Here is a 12,950-nt window from a genome sequence, read left to right as displayed (position 1 = left end):
GCAGGCAGATCACAAGCCCAGGAGAGCAGCCTGGCCAATATGGTGAAACCCTGTCTCTACTAAAAATACAAAAATTAGCCAGGCTTTGGTGGCACATGCTTGTAGTTCCAGCTACTCAGGAGGCTGAGGCAGGAGAGTCGCTTGAACCCAGGAGGCAGAGGTTGCAGTGAGCTGAGGTTGCACCACTGCACTCCAGCCGGGCAACAAAGCAAGACTCCATCTCCAAAAAAAAAAAAAAAGGAAATTATAATTTCTTTTCTCCTTACTTCTCTCTCTTTCTTCTTTGTCCTAACACTATAAACAATAAGACACAATATTTGCCCTCAAGTGATAATATAGCTGAAAGATACACCATGTATATAAACACTCTGGATGCTTTAACAAAAGCACATAAGGAGTATAGTCAGGGGCACAAAGAAAGGCTAGTCAGTTCCACATCAGACAAGTCAGGTAAATACTTATTGAAGAGGTGTTAAGTTTGTGTTATCCAGGCAGAACAAACTTGGGGAAGGTATTCCAAGCACAGGGAGCAGAATGAACAAAGATACAGAGTCATAAAATAGCATGGCACATAGTTCAACAAGAACTCAAGGTATGAAGGAAACTTGGTGCTATGAGCCTGCAAAGGTAGGCAGCAACCAGAGCCAGATCTGCATGGGTTAAGATCACGGTTTCTAGACTTTAGGTTGCCTGAATTTTAAAATTTCAGTTCTGCCTTTTTCTAGCAGCATGACCTTGAACAAATTACTTACCTTCTCTAAGTAATTTATAAAATGGGGATATTAACAGAACCCACAGCATAAGATCACTGAAGGATTAAATGAAATAATCCATGTAAAGGACTTAGTATATAGAATGTCTGATTTAGACTAGGCATGATGGCTCATGCCTGTAATTCCAAGACACTGGGAGGCCAAGGCGGGAGGATTGCTTGAGGTCAGGAGTATAAGACAAGCCTGGGCAACATACCAACACCCCATCTCTACAAACACACACACACAAATTAGCCAGGCACAGTGGCATGTGCCTATAAACCTAGCTATTTGGGAGGCTGTGGTGGGAGGATCACTTGAACCCGGGAGTTTGAGGCTGTAGTGAGCTATGACTGTACCACTGCACTCTAGCCTGGCAACAGAGTAAACCCTGTCATACACACACAGAGAGAATATGTCTGATTTACAGGAAGTCTTCAAGATACTATTACTACCATTGTTATTATAGAAAACTTTCTTAGGAAACTATTATAATGGTCAAGGCAAAGGCAACAAACACAGAGGCCCTGAACAAAAGCAGGGATATGGAGATGGAGAAGAGAAGACAGATGCATGCAATCTTTCTGAGCTGCAAGTGATTGACTGGACTTGGTAACAAGGGAGAGATTATAGGCAGTACTGAATCAAATAGGTTCCTAACTTGGACAACTAGCTACATGAGTGGACATACTTAACAATTTAGGGTGTGTTCAATAAAAGCTATGGCTAGGTAACATACAGATGAATGTGTAAAATACACCATGACACTTGCCTTTGGCTTAGGCAAGAATCCAAGAAGAGGCTCTATCACTGCCTCCATATCCAGATCTTGTAGTGTGAAAATCATGCTCACCTGCAGTACCCACTAAACAAGTGGCCCTAAGAAGCCATGTTTGATTTATGTAACCACCTCCTTACCCACGGTTTACTGAACTATAGATGGACAATTGGCCCATGGAGGAAAAGTAGACCTAAGCCCATCAGACTTTCTGTGTTTGTGCATTCAGAATCATGTGGCCTCAGGGGTTTATGTCACTGTTTGAGGCAAAGCTGCCATAGGTCACTCAAAGCAATAAAAGAAAAGCAGAGAAATGAATATAGGAGGCACATAGAAGTAAAATGAAAGAACACAAGGCCCCATAAACAAGAAAGACCTGGGTTGGCCAGGCACGGTGGCTCATGCCTATAATCCCAGCACTTTGGGAGGCTGAGGCGGAAGGATCACCTGAGGTCGGGAGTTCGAGACCAGCCTGACCAACATGGAGAAACCCCATCTCTGCTAAAAGTACAAAATTAGCCGGGCATGGTGGCACATGCCTGTAATCCCAGCTACTCGGGAGGCTGAGGCAGGAGTATTACTTGAACCCAGGAGGCAGAGGTTGCAGTGAGCTGAGATTGTGCCACTGCACTCCAGCCTGGGCAACAAGAGTGAAACTCCATCTCAAAAAACAAAAAAAACAAAACACAACAACAACAACAACAACAAACAAGAAAGACCTGGGCAGCACAGTGAGAACCTATCTCTACAAAAAAAAATTTAAAAACTAGCCGGGTGTGGTACTGCATGCCTGTAGTTCCAGCTACTCAGGAGGATGAGGTGGGAGAATCACTTGAGCCCAGGAGGTTAGGGCTGCAGTGAACTGTGATCTTCCCACTGCACTCCAGCCTGGGCAACAGGGTAAGACTCTGTCTCAAAAAAAAAAAAAAAAAAAAAGAGAGAGAGACAGAGTGAGAGTAGTTTTCTGATAACTGTTTAGTTTTCATAAAGCCCAGCTGCATCTAGACATCAGATTCTGTGAGATCATCCCACATCCATTTTTCCACCTGTGTTTCTTTGCATCCCACGCAACAAAACAATCCCAGCGGCGACAATGGATGAGACTGCCCAAAAAGAATACAGAGAACAAAACCAAAAAATGGCCAAGGTTAGGATCCTGGGGAACACCAACATGGAAGAGTCAGACAGATGAAGAAAAGCCAGTGAAATAGGCAGAAAAAAAGACATTCATAGAGGAAAGAGGTAATTCAGGAAAAAGCAATGTTCTAGCAGTCATTGTAAGAGAGGGTTTTAAGGAGTAGACAACAGTATCAAATGCTACAGAGAAATCAAATGAGAGGAAGATAAAACTAGGCTACTGGATAGAGCAATTAAGGGATCACTGGTGACCTTTCCCTTTCCCAGAGAAGCACTAATTATTACTATAATTCAAAAACTTTGTTTTCAGATTCTAATTGCCACAGTAGTCATACTGTTTAGCTTTAGGTGAGTCTTAACATGCCTCTGTTTTGGTTTCTCTTTTATTTAAAATAATAATACCATAATAATATATTATTATATTTTATATATCTAATATATAACATTATTATTATCTTTAGGTGAGTCTTAACATGCCTCTGTTTTGGTTTCTCCTCTATTTAAAATAATAATAATAATAATAATCTTCATCCAGCCCTAACCATTCTGGAAATATTCTGTATTTTAGACAACCTGGTGGTAAAATTCATGTAAAAATTCATCAAGTTAAACATTTAAGATTCATGCACTTTAAGAGACAAAATCCCCCTCTAACATCCTTCCATAGTATTCAGATTAAAAAATAAAAATACACTGTGCGTAGTGGCTCACGCCTATAATCCTAACACTTTGGGAGGCTGAGGTAGGAGGATCACTTTAGCCCAGGAGTTTGATACCAGACTGGGCAACACAGTGAGACCCTGTCTCTATTTAAAAATAAATTAATAAATTTTAAAAAAAGAAACAGGCTTATAAAGTAATGTATAAAGCTAGGAGTAAACTGTTCTTTGAATTTTTTAAATCATCCCATGGTATCTTCAGCCTCTGCCTCCTGATGTAATGGTAGGTAATACTGTCTTCACCAAGAAGCAGATTAATACAAGTTTCCACGCCATTATGACTATATTAGTTTTCAAAAAGCTGGGCATGGTGGCTCATGCCTGTAATCCCAGCACTTTGGAGGCTGAGGCAGTAGGATTGCTTGAGCCCAGGAGTTTGAGAACAGCCTGAGCAACATGGCAAGACCCCTTCTCTATTAAAAAAGAAAAGAAGACAAAAGAAAAGTCACATGTGTATCTTCATAGACTCGAGCACACAGTAAGCAATCTAAACCATCTCAAAGAAGGAATGACAGATTCAGATGAGAGCAGTGAGAGGTGTGGCGCGGCATATATATGAAGGGGTCCTACCTTCATTAAGTGCTTGTTGACCCACTTGGTGAACGTTTTCTTCTGAACCCGGTCCCGTTCATCTGTAAAGGAAACACAGAGAAGGCACTGGCTTAGTGCTACCCAGGTAACAGGTTCCCACGCTGCTGCCCTGCCCACACTGTTTCTCTAGAACAACTTACCCACATAACTGTGGGACAGTTACTTCTTCTTAGGAAGGTTTGGCCTAGCTGAACTTCCTCTTTGGTCCTGATCATGTCACTTTACAAATTAGACAGAATCATCATGTGCCTCAAAAATCATACCATGGCAAAGTCTCCTTAGCATGATAATTTGAGCAGAGCAGGAAGCAGAGTGATTCCCCACTTCCCTCACAACAAGCTTCAAAAAGCCAAAGCCGTGATACCACCAACAGACAGGGTGGCCTTGGCATTTGGGACACACATATTGCAGTGGTTAAATTTCACTCTTCATGTGCTGATCTGCCTGAGGAATGCCCAACTCCCTCCCTCTCCTACCCCAGTAATTCCTTCATTCCAATTTCTTTACCAGCCATTATCAAAACAATCAAACTCTCAAAGCTGCCCAGTTTACCCCCACTGCACATCTCTTCCCTCTCTATCTTCTCCTAACTGTCATAGCAGCAAACTCCCTTTCTTTCTCCAGTTTTTTTTTTTACCTCTTTAACAGAAACATGACTGTCAATGCTTGACAATGACTGCTCCACAGAGGCCTTATCCTGTAGAGGACTTACTTTCTCCGACTCCTCCAATTCCCCAGAGCCATTTCTAGACCAGTGAGCCATGAGTCCTGGTCCTTTTCTATTTCTGAAAGCCCACACCATCCCATATAACCTCTTGTTCAAAGCATCCTGTCATTGACCATGCCCTGTGGCCTATCCCCTTCCACATGGCAAATCTACCTTAGACTTCCCTGATTACTTGGTTCATTTATCATCTCTACATATACGTGAAGATATATGTGACAATGCATCTGTGCCTACTTGGCTCCGCTGGCACTCATCTCCAATTCATGTCCAGCCACCACACTGCCACATTTTGGGCCTTATTCCTTCCCCAAACATACCTATTTAGCACTTACCATTATCAGTCTCTCCTACCCTCTCCTAATCATTCTCAACCTTCCATCACTCCATTCTTATTTTACCCTATTCATTAAGGACATCTACAGCCGGGCCTTGGCATTTGGGACACACATATTGCAGTGGCTCATGCCTTGTAATCCCAGCAGTTTGGGAGGCTGAGGCCGGCGGATCACTTGAGCTCAGGAGTTGGAGACCAGCCTGGCCAACATGGTAAAACCCCACCTCTGCTAAAAATACAAAAATTGGCCAAGTGGTGGTGTGCACCTGTAGTCCTAGCTACTCAAGAGGCTGAGGTGGGAAGGTGGGAGGATCGCTTGAACCTGGGAGGCGGAGGTTGCAGTGAGCCGTGATCACACCACTGCACTCCAGCCTGGGTGACAGAGTAAGATACAGTCTCATAAAAAGAAAAAGAAGATCTAAGATTATCCCAGTCCATGCTAGACAACATGGTTATGCAATTCAAAGCTGCCCTCACTAATACCCCATGGACTCTCCCTGCCTAACTGCCTACTACTACATTCACCATGACAATCTGCAAACCTAAATTACCATAATTGCCCGCTGCTTGACTCTTCCATATCCTTTCCAAGACAGAGAACATTTCGGAAGAAATTTGCAGAGGTATATAAATCTGGTTCATTAGTAATTCATACAAGCTTCAGCCAGGTTCTCTCTCCCCAAGCCATTATTTTCTTCTTATTGATCCCCTAGGAAAAGCCAACATACTGCCATTCCAAATAATGTTAATGCTTGTTCTACATCCCAGGTGAATATATTTATCTACTTATTTTTTCTGAGTTTATAGCCATTCAATAAGCACTTTTTATTTTGGTCTCTGGTTTTATCCTCACATCCTTCTTTTCAGCCTTGAATCCCTTCTTGCTTTGCAAGGAACAATTTTCTTCCTACTATAAACTACAGCACTAAGGAATGGACCTTAGAAATTATATAGTCTAGGCCGGGCATGGTGGCTCATGCCTGTAATCCCTGCACTTTGGGAGGCCGAGGTGGGAGGATTACCTGAGGTCAGGAGTTCAAGACCAGCCTGGCCAACATGGTGAAACCCCATCTCTACTAAAAATACAAAAACTAGCTGGGCATGTGAGTGGCACATGCCTGTAATCCCAGCTACTCAGGAGGCTGAGGCAGGAGAATTGCTTGAGCCTGGGAGGTGGAGGTTGCAGTGAGCCGAAATTGTGCCACTGTACTCCAGCCTGGCTGACAGAGCAAGACTCTGTCTCAAAAAAAAAAAAAGAAATTATATAGTCTAATTCTCTGCTGACACACAAATCCCTTCAACAACAAAGAATCATAAGTTCACATTGAAAGGTCTCTCCAAATCTCCCATAAATCTACAATATTCTTGATGCTTAAAATTTAGGATAACAGAGAATTCACTAACTCGTAAGACAACGTACCAATGTAATAATTCTATAAAATGTCATAATCTGCTTTCCTCATAACTTCTGCCTATTGACTCTCATTTGGGACTGTTAGAAGTATTATTATTAGGCTGGGTGTGGTGGCTCACGCCTGTAATCCCAGCACTTTGGGAGGCTGAGGTGGGCGGATCACCTCAAGTGGGAAGTTCAAGACCAGCCTGACCAACATGGTGAAACCCCGTCTCTACTAAAAATACAAAATTAGCCGGGCATGGTGGCACATGCCTGTAATCCCAGCTACTCGGGAGGCTGAGGCAGGAGAATCGCTTGAACCCGGGAGGTGGAGGTTGCAGTGAGCTGAGATCGTGCCATTGCACTCCAGCCTGGCAAGAGGGCGAGACTCCATCTCAAAAAAATAAAGTATTATTATTAAACTTAAAAGTTTAATCCATCTTTCACTTAATGGAGTCTTGAAAGTATCTAAAGCCAGGACTCTCATTAGATTTGACCACTGTCATTCCAACATATTTTGATCTTTTTAGATGCTGATTCAGTTATCCAACATCTTCATCATCCTTTCCAAGCCTGTGTCATCTGCAGACTGAATCAGAATCAGCTTCCAACTATAGTCTCATTGAAATCACTGACACTTTGCTCATACTACTTATTTTCCCTTCATGACTGGCTACTTATCTTCCTCTTCATCTCTCCAAATGGTATTTATTCTTTAAAATCCACCTCGTTCATTCACTCATTTATTCTTTTTTTGTTTGTTTTTGAGACAGAGTTTCGCTTTTGTCACCCAGGCTGGAGTGCAATGGTGCGATCTCGGCTCAGTGCAACTCTGCCTCCTGGGTTCCAGCGATTCTCCTGCCTCAGCCTCCAGAGTAGCTGGGATTACAGGTGCCCACCCACCATGTCCGGCTAATTTTTGTATTTTTAGTAGAGACGGGGTTTCACCATATGGGCCAGGCTGTTCTCAAACTCCTGACCTCAGGTGATCCACCCGTGTTGGCCTCCCAAAATGCTGGGATTACAGCCACCTGGCCTCATTTATTCTTTAAATAAGAGAAACAACTTCAAAGCAGTTTGATTAAGTGCTATAACAGGTAAGCACAGAGTGCTCACGAACATAAGAGGTTAAGCCTACCTGGGTAGGGACAGGAAATATGGGGGACTTAATGAAGTTTCCAAGAGGAGTGACTCTATCTAACCTTAAAAGATGATTATAAGCCAGAAAGAGAAGGGAAGGAATAAAGTTGCTACATAAAGTTATAGCTAATGCAAATTCATGGAGACAAGAAAAAGCTTATGTTTGAAGAACTGCATAGAATTAGGAATAGCTGAAAGACAACTAGGTAGTGGCGAGATAGGATGGTATGGGCCAAATCATGACCTTTCACGACAAGCTTAAGGAACCCGAACTTTATCCTATAGGTAAGGGGAAGCATTGAAAGATTTTAAATTGGAGAATGACATGCTCAGATTTGTGTTTAAGAAAAATTTTGGCTGCCTTTTCTGACAACTCCAGTTCTCAACAGTCTCTGTGTCCTCCAAATATCTATGTTACTTACTGGGCTAATCACTCAATCAGCACTTATATAATTATATAGTGTTCTGAACTTTTAATACGCTTATTCTTATATTACCAGGGAGATCATTAACTCCTTGAAGAGACCATGATTTACTTTTTTGTATTTCCCACAACTTGCAACACCTAAAGCTCTGCATAGTAAGACCTAAAACATAAAACCACTGGAGAGCGTTCTCAATTGGCCAAGTATGATTAGAAGACTGGCAAAAGAAACACACAAAATGAAATCAGAACTGAGTTACCTACAAGAATCCAGTTCAATATCTAAAAACCTCAAAACCGTGCCAGGCAAGGGGGCTTATGCCTGTAATCCTAGCACTTTGGAAGGCCGAGGCAGAAGGATCACTTGAGCCTGGGAGTTTGAGGCTGCAGCAAGCTATGATTGTGCCACTGCACTCCAGCTGGGACAACAGACTGAGACCCTGTCTGAAAAAACAAAAACACAACACGCCAGTATCACTTGTGTACTGAGATAAGAAGGCATGGTGGAAAAATTAGAGCTAACTAAAGTTGTGTCCATTACATTTTCACACGATATCAGGGCCACTGTGCTTCACTGTATGCATTACCTTCATAGCCAAAAACAATCTGATTCTAATTTTAAAAATTCTCACTCTAAAGACAGAAGTGTTTTTTCTTTTCTTTTTATAATTTCTTTTTTTATAAAAGCTATGTATGTTTGCTGTAATAGGTCAAACAACATACAGATGAAAAAGGAAAAAATTAACAGATTTTCTTTTAAACTAGTAAGTATTTAAAGGAGGTGGAATTCATTTGGTTTCCTTTTAGTCCACTGCCTCATTTCATTTAGACCTGAATATGTGAGCAGCATGATTCTTTTTAATTTTATTATCCATAGGCTGGGCACGGTGGCTCACACCCGTAATCCCAGCACTTTGGGAGGCTGAGGCGGGTGGATCACGAGGTCAGGCGTTCGAGATCAGCCTGGCCAACATAGTAAAACCCCGTCTCTACTAAAAATACAAAAATTAGCTGGGTGTGGTGGCACACACCTGTAATCCCAACTACTCGGGAGGCTGAGGCAGGAGAACTGCTTCAACCTGGGAGGCGGAGGTTGCAGTAAGCTGAGATCGCACCACTGCATTCCAGCTCCGGCAACAGTGCAAGACTCCGTATCAAAAAAAAAAAAAAAAATTTATTATCCATAAATTATTCTGTTAATCTACCAAGCCCTTCCATAACGGTAATGTACTAAGGAAACCTGATGGTCTCATACCAATCATGCTTCCAAAAGCTACAAAGCTGACTTTAAGCTCAGGAGAAAGACATTTAAGTACTTATTGCGAATATAATCATTAAAGGCAACATGATTACAAGCCCTTCCCAAGACTAGCTAGCCTGCTTAGAGCTGAGCCATAAGCTCCTCAGAAAGGGTTTTATAGAATTCCTTTGCCCCTAAGAGCTGGAAGCAACCTTAAGAATTATGCTGACCTTCAGAATAATAGCTCAGACTCTCAAACTATTTAGTAAGTTTTAGATTGGCTCCTTGCACATAAATCCCTAGTTTAACTCCAGGCCTAGCAAAGATCTTTCTGCCTAACATTGAAGGTTAGGCAGAAAGATAAAACTGAGGTAAAAGTCTCAAAAAGTACCCTTGTGTGAGAGGAAAACCGGCAAAGAAAAGGCAATATTCATTTTAATGTTCTTTATAATCTCAGCCCCACCAAAGGCTATAAACAAACAAGAGAGAGCCCACTCCCCACCACCAGCATCTCTACAGAAGCAGAGAACCCAACTGCCCATCTAATTTTCAGATTTAACACTTTAAACCTTATTAATTACTTGGGGGTTACTGAATTAGAAGGCTTAAATTAGAAAAATTTGCTATTTGTTGTTGTTTTGAGACAGGGTCTCATTCTATTTCCCAGGCTGGAATGCAGCAGCATGATCATAGTTCACTACAACCTTGAACCCCTAGGCTCAAGCGATCCTCCTGCTTCAGCCTCCCAAGCATCTAGGACTGCAGGTGCATGCCATCATGTCTGGCTAATTTTTAAATTTTTTGTAGAGACAGGGTGTCAGTATGTTGTCCAGGCTGATCTCAAACTCCTGGCCTCATGTGATCCTCCCACCTCAGCCTCCCAAAGTGCTGGGATTAAAGACATGAGCCACTGTATCCGGCCTAATTAGAAGGATTTAATATTTGTTTCCAACTTTATTGATCTTCATCAATGAAGGTCTGAGCATCGTGCTACCAATACCTATCCTAATTTTATTTTAGTTTCATTGCCAGAGTTGTCCCTTTCCAGAACCTAAGTCAGTCCTTCTACCTAAAATCTGGATCTCATCACTGCTCTTCTCCATAGGAACCTTAATCCAACAATACTCCCTAGTCTGAATAAGTTCAACTGCTCTCTCTCTCTCTGGTTCTCTCCTGTTGGCTTCTGAACAAGTATAATGACAACACTCAGACTCCACTTCCCCACCTCCTATTTATTCCATGTGACCTGGTTTCCAGCCCCACAAATTCACTGAAATTGCTCTCCCCATAGTCACCTAATTGCCAACCCAATGGATAGTTTTGAGTTCTATCTCACTTAAACTCTCTGTAGCAGAAGACACTGCTGATCATTCCTTCACCTTTTAAATCGACTCTCTCTCTTGAATCTGAGATTCCATTCTACCCTAGTTTTCCTCCTTCTTCTTTGGTTGTTTCTTCTCTTGTGTTCATCCCTTAAACATTACTCATCTTTAGCCCTCTTTTCTTTTCATTCTGTATTATAGCTTCTTCAGATGTCCAAGGACCCAAGAGTCCACTAATGGGTTTTGGAGAGGGAGTGTTCAGGAACCACGTAAAATTACATGCAAAATGTTTTGTGTCGTGTGTGTTTAGAGGGGAGTGGGGGGATGTCCATAGCTTTTCAATAAAAATTAAAAATAGCTGTTCTCTACATTCTCCCTTAATGATTTAATGAACATCCATAGTTTCAGCTGTGACCTATACATTGATAATTTCCAAATCTGTATCTTTAGATCAGGCCTTTACCACTCTCATATATCCAATGGTCTCCTAAAACTTCCATGCTCATCTCAAATTCAACTTGTCTAAAACTGAACTCTTCTTTTCTCCTTGCTTCCGACAGATATCCCTGCTGTAATCCATCCTTCTCAATGGTGTCAGCAACCTTTCTGGCAAGGTTGATCTTGTAACTTAAAATCCCTTCAGTGAGCCCTTATTCTCCCAATATTATTAATAGTTGACATTTAGGCTGGGTGCGGTGGCTCCCACCTGTAATCCCAGCACTTTAGGAGGCAGAAGTGGGCAGATCACTGGAGGTCAGGAGTTCAAAACCAGCCTGGCCTACTTGGTGAAACTCTGCCTCTACTAAAAATACAAAAATTAGCCAGGCGTGGTGGCATGCACCTGTAAAATCCCAGCTACTTGGTTGGCCAAGGCACGAGGATCACTTGAACCCAGGAGGCAGAGGTCACAGTGACCCAAGATCGCACCACTGAACTCCTCCTGCCTAGGTGACAGTGAGATTCTGTCTTAAAAAAAAAAAAATTAAATAGCATTTATTCAGCACCTACTTAGGTGCTAAGCACCTTGCATCTATTCTTTCTAATGCTCAACAACTCTGTAAGTTAGCCAGAAAAATAAAGTCCAGACAGATGAAGCAGCTTGCCCAAGATCACAAGGTAAGTCATGAAGTCAAACTTGAACCCAGCTCTACCCAGTTCCAAAGCCTGATGCTTCCATTCAGGATAACAGTCAAACTTTTTAGCTTGGGAGCTAAGATCCATTATGATGGAATGCCTACCTACCACTCATCTGTCTACCTTTCCATAAAAACTTCCAGCCTTGTTTAAAAAATTTCCTGCAAATGGGGCAGGTTTTCTCTCAGTTCCATGCCTTTGCACATAACTCTGTGAATATAGCTTTCCCCTTCTCTGACTACTCATTCTTCAGCATTCAACTCAACTATCCCCTCCTCCAGCTTTTCCCATCTCTTACACACACTAGTTTGTGTGCTTATTGCACGATATCACTGTTTACTTGTTTATCTGTCCTACTCTACTAGGAGAAATTTGAGAGTAGGCCTGACGTCAAATGAAAGCCTGCATTTGAGGTGCAAAGTTGTATGTTCTGATCCAACATAGCCTACCCATATAGACCCAGTACCTTATCAACCACTCAAAAAACAAGTGAGAGAAGAGCCTCTCCTGTTTTCAAAGGCCACAGAAAAATGACAAGTGCTTCAAGAAGCCCAGAAACACCAACCACCTGGAAATCTAAAAAGGATATACCACAGCTGACACAGAAGGGAAGTAGAGTTGGAATAGGCCTGTTTTGTGACCTCATGAAGTTTACAATCTAGTGGTGGAGAACAACATGTAAATATAATTAACAATAACACCAAGCAAATAACACACCAGACACAAGCTGCACAAAATGACACTATAGCACAAGCACAGAGTTGATTAATCCTCACAGAGAGGTAGGAGGTGTTCATGGAAGGCATGATAGAACTATACCTGATCTTAGACAAAAGGCTATGAAGTGAACGCTGTCTGAACTAAACCTTGGATAACGAGTAGGATTCTGGCAGCCCAAAAAGGGGTCAAAGGATTCCAAACTAAAAAAAAGCACAAGTAGGCTGGGCATGGTGGCTCACACCTATAATCCCTGCACTTTCAGAGGCTGAGGTGTGTGGATCACTTGAGCTCAGGAGTTCAAGACCATCCTGGGCAACATGACAAACTGTCTCTACAAAAAATACAAAAATAAGCCAGGCATGGTGGCTTGCGCCTGTGGTCCCAGTTACTTGGGTGGCTGAGGTGGGAGGGTTGCTTGAGCCCAGGAGGCAGAGGTTGCAGTGAGCCAAGATTGTGTCACTGCCCTCCAGCCTGGGTGACAGCAAGACCCTGTCTCAAAAAGAATTTTTAATTTACAAAGCACAAGTAGTGATTTG

General features: G+C 42.2%; 1 protein-coding gene across 12 annotated transcripts in view; it reads right to left on the bottom strand.

Annotated features, from left to right (window-relative positions):
- The window catches only part of MACF1 (microtubule actin crosslinking factor 1), a 406,463-nt gene that overhangs the window by 254,510 nt on the left and 139,003 nt on the right, over positions 1-12,950 (bottom strand). For all 12 annotated transcript variants that reach the window (XM_030823503.1, XM_030823500.1, XM_030823502.1 and 9 more), the window contains one exon: positions 3,957-4,018. In XM_030823503.1, coding sequence (XP_030679363.1) covers positions 3,957-4,018 — 62 coding nt within the window. The remainder of the gene's footprint in view (positions 1-3,956; positions 4,019-12,950) is intronic.

Source organism: Nomascus leucogenys, chromosome 12, assembly GCF_006542625.1.
Source record: "Nomascus leucogenys isolate Asia chromosome 12, Asia_NLE_v1, whole genome shotgun sequence".
NCBI classification, from domain to species: Eukaryota; Metazoa; Chordata; class Mammalia; order Primates; family Hylobatidae; genus Nomascus; species Nomascus leucogenys.
The sequence above is the reverse complement of the archived record's forward strand: the minus strand, read 5'-3'. Positions and strand labels throughout refer to the sequence as shown.